At 37.1% G+C, this 11761-nt stretch overlaps 1 protein-coding gene across 2 annotated transcripts; it reads left to right on the forward strand.

The window, feature by feature from the left end:
• The first annotated feature begins 1420 nt into the window (after positions 1-1420).
• Positions 1421-11761, forward strand: metap1d (methionyl aminopeptidase type 1D, mitochondrial). 2 transcript variants are annotated; one of them, XR_002752914.1, is made up of 11 exons: positions 1421-1508; positions 2685-2845; positions 3214-3363; positions 3449-3597; positions 5720-5762; positions 5860-6023; positions 6125-6222; positions 6356-6403; positions 6495-6573; positions 7430-9152; positions 9227-11761. XR_002752914.1 is itself a non-coding variant. In XM_005797145.2 (10 exons), the coding sequence occupies exons 1-10, from the start codon at positions 1421-1423 to the stop codon at positions 7512-7514; spliced, it is 1065 nt and encodes a 354-aa protein (XP_005797202.2). In that variant the 3' UTR covers positions 7515-11761. The 2 variants fall into 2 exon arrangements, 1 of the variants encoding a protein (XP_005797202.2); XM_005797145.2 differs by having other exon boundaries at positions 7430-11761.

An 11761-nucleotide genomic window follows, 5' to 3' on the forward strand; every position in this document is an offset into this window, starting at 1 on the left:
AAAGGGAGAAATTGCTACTTTAAAAATCTACTCCAGTTATCTGACACTTCCGGCTAAATCTGTGTGCAGGTGGGTTTAACACATTTCACAGTTCCCCATAATGTTCAATAGAGGGCGCCAAAAAGGCTTAAACATTTCTGGCCTTAGCTGTGGCTGAATCATTTGAAAACTATAGGAGTAACAGACACTTAACTCTGTGATTTGACTGAAAGATTTAGAATGGATACGCCAAAAACCGAGACTGAACAATGAATTGAACTTAGTGAATTAGAGAGACTGAAAGAAAAAAAAAATCATTTAAAAGGAATGATTGTTTCAGGTTAAGTCAGTCATGTTATCATGCCAAGACAATTCAAATAAAAAGGGGCTATGTCTTGATAAATCCAGGGGCCATAGTAACAGATAATTGTAAAAATATCAAGGAGGAGGTATAATATAGAAAATGGGGTCTATAAGACCTGATTTTAATGTGAGTTAATTTTCTACGCTTTTCTCAGATAATGTACATTACTCTTAATGAAATCAAAATGTAGTGTCTTTTATGTTTAAGATTAACTAAAATTGTGGCAGTTAAATATTGCTATTACTGTTATCAGAATATATTACCAACAAAGTATTATACTTGAAAAAACTTTGGCCATCTTTACCCTCCAACATGTAACATATAAAAAAATATTTACCGTACCATTGACATGAAAAGTGGGATAAAAATACAGGGGGTCAACTGACAGCTGGTATCTTCTTGTTTGTATTTTTCAGTAGGGATGCACCGATTGCAGTTTTCTGGCTGATCGATCACCAATCTTTAAAAAGCCTGACCTGCCGATTCCAGTTTTGGCCAACACTGATTGTTTTTGTCTGAAATGTTGCTAAATATAGCAAGAAAGTAATTGAGTTGGCAACAGTGGGCTGACTATTGTTAACTGCAAACGTGTGGTGGGCTGGTCTGTCAGTGTGACTCTCTCACAGTAGCTGTAGGTATCCGCTGATCACCAATCTCCCAAAATTAAGGAAATCTGGTGCACCCCTACTTTTCAGTAGCGTTTTGTTGCAGAGTTCTGTTCCATGTGTTAACACAATACATTTTTGCTAAGAGGATTAAAAAGTGATGTGAATCTGAACATTATTTGCATAAATGCATATATAAATTGTGTTTAAATTTGTGGTAAAACAGACTCTAAAGACTTTTAGTATTGCAACAGAATAAAAGATGAACGCAGCATATTAGGAATTCTGCACTAAACAAGTGTTGGGACACAACAAAGCAAGCGAAATAAAAATCAACTGCAAGAAAAACCATAGAAAAAAAATGCCTACTGTAATTAAAGCTGAGGCTATAGTGGGCCGAGAAGTTACAACCGTTCACATGACCTGAGACACGTGACAGTTGTAAAGCTAACCAGCTATGGTCACGTGACCAATGATGTTTCTATCACGTGACCACAACAGGTCCTATTTAATGGCGGCCGCCGTTGCTCGCTGCTCTGTGGGGCTCCCCAGCAGGAAAGGTATTTTATGAATATGTCACTTCGTTTCAGCTGCTTCAGTGTTAGTCAGTTAACATTAGCGGCTTAATTTAAAGCAGCTACATATAATCTGTAGCAACCTTTACTAAAATCCCTTTTCAATGCAGTGTAAATTATTACTTTATTTAGCCAATTTATGAGCAGAACACTATTTTAATCTATATTTGTTTTAATTTCTATGGATAAGGTAACGCAAGAACAGCTTTTATGCTACAGCCGCAAATTCTGATTGTATTTTATTACTAGTTCATGTGAGTGATATAGTGGGTAATCGTAAACTGGATGGGAGAAGATGCATAGTTTTGATATTAAGTGCCCTTCTGTGTTTAACGCTGTCTCATCCAACTTTTCTGTGAAGGATCAGGCTTATTTGTGACCAAGCAGCATTATAAAGACCAAAATAACACAGCAGAAAGGTCACGGCTGAAGGCTTTAGGTTGTAAGAGGCTGTAAGACAATTTAGACCAAGATAGAGGTTCATCTTATAGCAGAACAACCTTAAACAACCAAAACTGCTATGAAGCAGTTTAGATCAAAGCCTATTTATGTACTACAATGGTTCAGCCAAAATCCAGTCTTAAAGTGTGTTGAGTCTTTAGCAAGACCTGAAAACAAATGTTTACAGATATTCTTCATATACTGACTTGAGCGTGGGCTCACTGTATAAAGAAGAATGGGCTAATGGGTCAGTCTGTGGATGTGTAAAGCCAGCAGAAACCTACCCCCAAAACTTGGAGCTGTGAAAAGTTCTTCAAGAAAGTATTTGACTCAGAGGGATAGAATATAGACTTTTTAAAATATTTTTCACATACACCAATTTGAAATCTATTGGTAATTTTCCTTCCACTTCAAAATTGTACACCAATTTGTGTTGGCCAAAAACATAAGTAATCCTGTTATAAAACATTTAGGTTTTTGATTGGAACATGAGAAAATAAAACAACAATAATCAAGGGTTATAAATAGTTTTGCATGGCACTTCACATTCGAGTTGTATACTTCCTTGTTGCATGCATCATTCAGTAGTTAGTGATGTAAAGAAAGCACAAATAAGTAGGAATCTCAAAAGTCTGAACAAAGAAAATCATATCCATTCTTTTAACAAAAGAGTATGGTCTTTTTTTTTATGAAGAATAATAAAAATAATGTTTTTTGTAGGAGTGGGTTGTTTCCTGCGAAGAGTTTCGTCTCTCGGAAGGTGGAGTCGCTCCAAAGATCTTCTGTGTGAGCAACATCGTAGCTTTTTCTGGCGGAAATGGAAAAGTTCTCACAACGTGGTTCGGCCCGCTACTGTTCGGCCAGCCTACGCAGTACCCAAGGTATCATTACACTCTGAAAATATGATTTTTGATTTATTGATGGATCTTTTAGTTTGAACTTCTGCTTAAATGTTGATGCTTTTGAACAATAAAGCCATGGATCAAAAAGTAAATGAAGATGAGTTGAATAGAAAAAAATGAAAGTGAATGCAAGGTGAAGGACGTTTTCTCAGTTATCCATATTGTAACAACTGACATGTTTGAATTTCACATTCCTAAGTCCTACTAGTCTATGTTTTTCCCCTTAGTTTTCAACTGACATCGTTAATTTATGCTACTTTAATCTAAACCAAAACTATTTAAGCTTAGAGTTCAGTTCAGTCTAGTTAATTTACATGTATCTCTTCTTATCTTCCCTCTGACTGAAGCACATCGTGCAGCCTGACTACGTCAGCACTGGGCTGGTCCCAGAATGGCCAGACTACATCGAGATCAAGAACCAAGAGCAGATCGAAGGCCTTGCTAGAGCATGTCAACTTGCCAGACACGTACTGCTACTTGCTGGAGGCAGTCTGAGAGTAGGAATAAAATCGCTGCAAGTCTTATTTAAGTTTATGTGTCATCAGAATATAAACAGCAACGTCTGTTATTTGTGGCTTTCAGGTTGGCATGACAACAGATGAAATAGACTTTATTGTGCACCAGGAGACAATCAGGCACAATGGTTACCCCTCCCCTCTTGGATATGGAGGTTTTCCTAAGTCAGTCTGTACATCTGTGAACAATGTGGTGTGTCATGGCATACCTGACAGGTAAACAGTTTGAATTTCCTTTTAAAGTCCAGCTAAATCTTTACATTAATTCTGTTTTCAAAGCTGTTTTTTTTTAAATAAACTAAACTCGGGTAACATCTTTCCACAATGTCAAATCTTTAAAGAACAAAAACAAAAAAAATTTCTGAAGAAATTTAGCCGGGGCCTGCCAAGGCGCGCCCGTCGGGCTTGGGCCCGGCGTCGTCACGCCACAAATTGGCGTCGACGCTAAAGAACGCCGCAACGTAATCAGTGGCACGCGGAGAACCACAAGAACGTTAAGCGAGGCGGACGTGCACCATTCAGTACGATTTAAAATGTTGTCAAGGCTTTTATTTTGGAAGTTTTGTTAAACTTCATTTCAAAGGGCCAAACTAATCCCATGCGTAATAGTCCTTGGGTTAAAATAGTTATATAATGCTCAAAACACAAGTAGCTGATGTAAAAATATTCAAGGCTTTTATTTTGAAATTTTCAGTATGCTCCATTTTAAAGTTCCGAACTAATCCCATGTGTAACAGTGCTTTGGATGAAAAAGTCATATACGGCCAAAAAAAGCAATTACGTCATGTAAAATATTCAAGGCTTTTATTTTGAAATTTTCAGTATGCTTAATTTTAAAGTTCCAAACTAATCCCATGTGTAACAGTGCTTTGGATGAAAAAGTCACATAAAGCCAAAAACAGCAATTACCTGATGTAAAAATATTCAAGGCTTTTATTTTGAAATTATTATTATGCTCCATTTTAAAGTTCCGAACTAATCCCATGTGTAACATTGCTTTGGATGAAAAAGTCATATACGGCCAAAAAGAGCAATTACGTCATGTAAAATATTCAAGGCTTTTATTTTGAAATTTTCAGTATGCTTAATTTTAAAGTTCCAAAATAATCCCATGTGTAACAGTTACTGAGTTAAATCAGTTATATACAGCCCATAGCAGCGGGTAGTTCTAAAGGCCAGTTCTCAGTCCTGATCTGTTTCAACTGAGGATAGATAGAACTACAGCGATGCGTATTTGTAGTCCAAATCAGCAGCCAACAGCCTCTTGAGTTCCGTTGCCATGGTAAATAATGGTCTCAGCAGGTGTGAGCTGTGAGTCATACATGCTCAAACACACAATTGTGTGTTTGAGCCAACACGGTTTACTGAAAAAAAGCATTGGAAACAAATCCTTCTTGTTCGGGAACCGTAATACATATTCGAAAAGCGTTTCGAGCGTATGAGAGGCCTATGTGTCTTCTGCGATAGTCCCGAGATTCATATCTGTACCTCACTCAGAGCATTTACAGTGATGAGAGAAAGAAATGTTGTGCCCAGATCTGAAATTCTATTCAAATACATGGGAGAGAGCCTCAGACAGCCTCAGAAAATCCTGTCGCATGACTTTGCTCTGAAGCACCGTGACAGAAAACCGTACGGTCTAGATAAATTTCGAAAACATTTTACCGGAGCAGACAGACGTATCAATGTCAGGACCGATTTTGATACTAATCGTGCGATATTTGTGGGCGTGATGGCGATTTCAAAAATGATTTGGGCTGAAAAAGTTGTCTTCATCTCTCACTCTAAGCAGCCAGAGACGCACTCTAACTTTAGGAAAAATGAGAAACTTTGGGTCGCTTAGAGGCAAATTGTGGACAAACCGTAACTGGTATCGACGAGCCGTCTTCACTTTCGAAGAGATCACAGACGTATCTACAAAATGAAATTTGAATGGCATTTCTAGGTGAATTTGTGACGACACAGAAAATCCTCAAAAATAGGGTATTTCTAGGATTTTTCCCATTGACTTATAATGGGGGTTTTTTCGTAGTTTTTTGCGAATTATGTCGCCACGTTAAGCCCAAATCCCACCAGAAGTAATAGCTGGAATGGCGTGAATTTTCTGCAGGTTTTGATACCTCATTTGTAGGTGTGCACCAAGCGGTATGAGCCGCATTAACGGTTACGGAAGAAAAATAAAGAATAAAGAAACACTTTCTCCGACAATAGCAATAGGTTCCTGCCATTGCTTTGCATGGCAGGCCCCAAAAATGTGCTGAATAAAGGGAACTTTCATGAATCGCATGTGTAAGAAGGCAACAATTTAAAATGTAATGCGATACGTTCTGATCTGCAGTCGCAAACTTGAAGATGGTGACATTATCAACATCGACGTCACAGTAAGTTTATGCAGTGCTCCACATTTTATAAATAAAACCTTATGCTGCAGATGCCAACAACAAAACCCACGTCTTACCTCGGCTTTGTTTGGAATAGGTGTATTCGGATGGTTACCATGGTGACACCTCAGAAACCTTCTTGATTGGTCAGGTGGATGAGGTCGGGCAACGGCTGGTAGAGACGGCGAGGCGTTGCAGAGATGAGGCCATTGCCGTATGCAAACCAGGAACACAGCTTTGTGTTATAGGAAATACTATCAGGTATACTTTGCAGCAAATACACATGTCAAATGTTCACATACAACTGGGTATTGTTCTTTTTCTATTTTACCACTTATGTTAAATCGGTTCTGTATCTGCAGTGAAATAGCCCAGTCCAATGGCTTTCAAGTTTGTCCGTATTTCATTGGGCATGGAATAGGCTCGTATTTTCATTGCCATCCTGAGATTTGGCACCATGGTAAGTTGGTCCTTAATTGCAGTAATGTGATTTAGACAATGAGATTTTTATTATTATGCATTTATTATACATTCACAAGAAAAAAACAGGGCTTGTATTGGTTCATTATGATAAAGGATGCTTTTCATTTCAGCTAATGATAATGACATAACCATGGATGAAGGGATGTCTTTCACAATAGGTAGGATAATTCAGTTTTTTTTTTCCTCTTCATAAATATGCAAATCTCTGGGATTAATGGTTGTTAATGTTTGTTAATCTTGATCTGTTAGAGCCTATAGTGATGGAGGGGTCTCCAGAGTTCAGAATCCTTAAGGACAAATGGACCGCGGTGTCGGTCGACGATAAAAGGTAATAAGTGCTTTGTATTTGCAACATCTTATTCCACTAAAGCTGAATGACAGTGTTAGGAAATAGCAGTGTACTGCTGAGTTTTGTTCAACATGTGGCGTGCAGAGACTCCTGGACCATACTAAGTGAGATATGAAAGTTTTAGGAGGGCTCAACTGGGGAGTGAGTTATGCTCTGCTTATTACATTTTTGCAGGAGATTGTTGCAAATCTGCAAATCGCCACAAAATAAACTCTGAAGTTTTTGCTCACAACATAATTTGATACAAAAAAGGTTTATAGCAGAATAAATAGTTTGGATTTGAGACTGAATACTGCACCTTTGGCCTAAACACTTAATTTATGGATAGAAGCTGATAGACCATTAGTTCCATTAGTTCAGCATTCATTACTTTTATGCTCATTTAGACGAAACTATATGTAAGCCTAATGCAACCTTTTGAAAAATACATTTGCTTTAATGTATCTAAATGGATTTAGAGAATAGTCAAATATACCACATGGTGTATTTTGTTCTAAAACAACAGAATTGAACTATACTAATCAACAAACTTACTATAAAGATGATTAGCCTATTTCAAAATTAAGTGTACTAATTACATTTGGTAATACATAGAAAGTATACATCACAGTTGTTTTTTTTGCCTTTGTAAATAAATCAACGGAGAAAATATTTACACTTGTTAGTTTATTTGAGTACGCATATTTGACAGAAACAATTGGGTTACCCTACATTTTATAAACATATAATTAAGGGCGAAAGATGAGAGGAAAGCCTCGAAAGGGGGTTAAGTGGATTATTTTGTTTAAAATTGAATTTGCTCCTTACAAAATTTTGTTTAAATTTGGTCATACAGGTCAGCTCAGTTTGAACACACGGTGCTCATCACATCTGACGGAGTGAAGATTCTCACCAAACTACCAGAAGAAAACAATCTGTGACAGAAATGGACTACTACTTGGAATGGTACATCAATTGTGGATCTAAGCTACTTTTTGTGATAAAAAAGAAAAGCAGTTATGCTACCAGCTCTTAACGTAGAATGGCAAAGACCAAGGTTTTCGATCATTAAGCAATACCAACTTGTTCTGTATGTTATACTGGAGCTTGAGACTTGCTGCTAAAGCTGAACTAATTATGTGGTCGAGGTATTTCATTGTCTTACAAAATACGTTTTTCTTAAGCTAAAAGCCCTTTAGTGTAACTTAAATTTTATAAGTTGCATTAAAAAAAATAAAATAATGTTCTTTTTTCTTTGAGTTTTACTCCCTTTGTGTGTTTAAGCTTGAAACTGTTTGGATTATAGATATGTATTTTTCTTGAAATACTTGATTCTTAACTCTTCATATCCAAATTCAGATGATAAATGCAGCCAGGAGGTGGCAGCACAAACTCAGACTTTGCTGATAATGTTTCACGCCCTTTCAGTCTGTTAAATAGAAGCAGCTCTACACCCCATTTGACCCTTTTGTATTTGTTTCTCATTGCAGGGTTGTAAAAGCCGGTGTATAAATCTGAGTTTAAGCAAGCCTGCCTCTTGACACTGAAGTCTCCATATTGACATTAATCCAATGCAGCTGTCACCAGTTATGCACCATTGGCAAATTGCAGAGCATGAAACTGTTCAGAGGCTTGATAGGCATTGTGTAATGTAATATCTTGACTTTATATGTCACTTTTTTTTAGGTAAAATTAAAAAGAAAGGAGTTAAGTATTTGCTTGGGGAAGTAAAAGCTATTCATTGACTTTTCTTTACTGTGACCTGTCTCTGCATCCAGTCTTCAGATTGATGTGAGGTTGAGCAAAACGTGAGAACAAGTACTTTGAGCACAACTAAGAGGTTGGCTACTGCTTTAGACGCTATACTGCTATGAATGTTTGAGTAAATGCTGATAAATCTCAAGAGACTTGGTAATATGTGATCCCAGCCCATTGTAAGGGTGTGTTTTCATTTCCTGCTGGTGTGTGTGAGGGAGAGTGGGTATGTGTGATCATGCCAACAGTTTGTGGGCAAAGCAGGAAGGATTAATCAAATAAAGGTGGGCCATGTGCAGCCAGGATATGATTCAAGTTTTAACATATTAAGTGATTAATATCAGGTGACGTAACTCACATATGTTTTGTAACACTTTCATTTAACATACAGAAAAAAGCTCCAAATTTCTACACTCCACACTTGATCACAGCTTTAGTTATTTGTTAAAGATCTACAGTCTTGTCTTTGATTTTTAGGGTGGGGCGTGCAAACCTGAAGGAGCTTGCACTCCCTGTGAGTCAGATTGTGATGACGCATACATTTTTTTAATAATCATCCTCCTGTAAATGATTGACGAAGAGGCTAACGTTCAGCTTGCACATCATTTTTATGATGATGATAGATTCAGCAAAAGTGGAGAAGTGAAGGCAGTAGAGATGCATAACATCGAAGAAGTGGAAAAGAGGGGAGTGCTTGAGGGAATTTTTGCTGCCGTCTTTCATTATTTTCCTGCATGTTGGGACTCAATCCTAAACCCTTTCTTTGCAGTTTTATTGTAAAATCTTCAGCCGCCGGAGAAGTGGAAATCTTAACACTGGGGAGCGTAAGATTTGATTTTTACCCAGCTTTTATAAATTGTTACCTAGAGATGTTTCTCAAGCCTGTTTCACATTCCAGGTGCACATACCTACATCCCTGTCTTTCTGTGAGTGAAGCTGTTATATTTCACACTTTTCTGGGACTTTTCACCGTGAAGCACCACAGACATTTATGGTTTCCCTGGTGATCTGCAGCGTTGTGACATTAACAGAGTGATGCATCGTTTCCAAACCTGTGCAGGCAGATTTGCTTTATACACAACAGACAAATGTTATCTGCTTATTCATACTCTGTAATGATTTGATTCATCAGTGAACCCAAGGGCTAAACTAACACCTGAGCTTACTTGGTACTTTGCTGAACCAGGACATGTGGCCTCAGGCTGAACCAGACTGGGTAACACCCAATTCCTGAGGGTTTTACAAACTGGAGGATAAGAAAGTGGAAATAGACAACAAAAAACACATCTTCTTGTAGTTGCATTCAATTGTCAGCCTGTATGTTTTTGGTTGAGATTAGATTTAATTGTTAAGTCCGGTTTATTAGGTTAACTAAACCTATGTACGCATGGATTTAAAATGAGCCCACATGTTCTAGCAAACAAACTGTTAAAACGTGGGTGTGTGGATATGAAAAAAAAAAGTAAACTGAGATCTGCAGACAAGCACAGAGTGTTTTCTCTGATATTTACAAGGTTTAAAATGAACTAGACTTTGAATTTTAAATTTCTGGAGTCTTAGTACAGTGTAAATCTTGCTGTGAGCTCCTGGAATAAGCAATTCATCTACTCTCCCATTGTGTTGCCGTGATAACTGTTTATATCTTTTCCATCTGTGTGAGTCTTTGTTCCTCTGAAAAACTTCTTGATCCTAAACAACCAAAGCAACTTGCCAAACTGTGAACAGGAGTGCTGTGTTACAGGTGGCGTGTGTGTTTGTGTGGATGGTATGTATTGCCCGAGGCTGCTCCAAAGAGACTGATAAATTACGTCTTGTTTCTATTGTTTAGAGATTCACATCACTTAAATGCTCACTAGGAACAATGCAAGGAACCGAGTACACACTTTGGTCATATTAGATAAAAGGAACAAAATCCTTTACCAAAACCAGACACATTTCCCTTGATTGGCTACATAATTTTTCCAAGTGAAATAAACAAATTTTTAATAAAAATGTTTTGTGGCACAAATGTACTCATGGTAAAAAGAACATACACCCTCTCTGTTAATTTCAAAGGTTTTGTGTATAAATGATCTGTGTGATGGTGTTGTTTTCTTTGGCTTTAACAGTTTGAGTTTTGGGTTTCAACTTGTACAAAATTGCAATCTATACTGTGAAGAAATGTGTTCAAAACATGGATTAGTAAAACTCTGTTTGTATACATTAGGTTGATCTTATGATAAAAAAATGCCATGAGTTCAGATAATATAATCCTCTGTGTGATGTCTAATTTAATTTACGTAGGTTTTTACAGTGAACAGTGGAAAGTACTGATTTCCACCAGGGCGTGTGAAGCTGCAGTATCAAAGAAGTGATGCATCATCTTCAGACTTGTTCAGGCAGATCTGTCTCATACAAAGCTGAGTCTGACTGAATAATCCATTAAGCATGGTAGAAATCAGAGTTCCTCAGGCCTAAACAAAATGGTATTGTAGCTTCTTTGATGCATGACGTCTGGGGCATGCATCAAATGTTGTGCTTTCAGCAACAAAATTAAAAAGATACCAGTTGTAAAACAGGCAGTGGCTTTATAAATGGCACTCTGGAGAGGATGAAATCCTTTTGTTTTATGTGACAGTTTAAAAAAAAATATAAAGAATAAAATTAGTACTGATGAGCCTGTTGTGACCAGGCTTGGTCCTCATCAGTCATAATCTGCTGTGGGATATGCTCCTGTTCTGTGTTACCTTAACAAGCTGATCGCAAAAACAACTGTGCAACCAACTTGCTGCTAATCATAAGCATCACATTTTGACAAAGAAAAGATTAAAGAAAAAGAAATGGATAAGAATAGAAATAAAACATATATACTGCAAAGCTAATGAGTGAACAATATTTTCAAAAGGTGGAAAAAAAAACACCTAGTAAAAAAGTGAAAATTTTTCCACTTTAAATCAAAGACAGACCCTTTCAATTACCTTGGAGACTAATGTCATGTTTTTACATAATATGATGCCATTTCATAGTCAGTTGTCAGAATAGCATTCTTGACCTTTGCAACTACAAGAGCAGGCCACACCTCTGTCTTTTAATTTTTCTTGTCAATCCTAAAAACATCCATATCTGCATTCCAATCTGTAGATGACATGTGCTTTGTTTCTGTTTGCTAAATATGTCATTCAATTTACTGGGGGTGTGTTCATTTAGTTATGAATGCAACAGCAGACAAAGACTCTGATGAAGACCAAGCTTGGTCACATATATTCATATCTTAAACACTACATCGTTAATTATATAATTTGCCTGTTTTTTGACTGGATTATACTGAGAAATTTTGATATAGAAAAAAAAAGTTACTTTTAAAATGAAAAGTGACATCCATCCAGTTCACACTAATGCAAATTGCTACTGGCTAACAGAAACAGTCTGTTAAAATAAAATGTTCTTCCTTCGG

The sequence above is a fragment of the Xiphophorus maculatus genome, chromosome 6 (genome assembly GCF_002775205.1).
Source record: "Xiphophorus maculatus strain JP 163 A chromosome 6, X_maculatus-5.0-male, whole genome shotgun sequence".
Lineage (NCBI taxonomy): Eukaryota > Metazoa > Chordata > Actinopteri > Cyprinodontiformes > Poeciliidae > Xiphophorus > Xiphophorus maculatus.

Excerpts from the sequence above, each read along its gene's own strand:
- metap1d (XM_005797145.2), top strand. The coding sequence starts at position 1,421 with ATGATGTTTCTATCACGTGACCACAACAGGTCCTATTTAATGGCGGCC. Across the intron at positions 3,364-3,448 it reads TTGCTGGAGGCAGTCTGAGA|GTTGGCATGACAACAGATGA; the intron begins GTAGGAATAAAA and ends TGTGGCTTTCAG. Across the intron at positions 6,574-7,429 it reads GTGTCGGTCGACGATAAAAG|GTCAGCTCAGTTTGAACACA; the intron begins GTAATAAGTGCT and ends TTGGTCATACAG.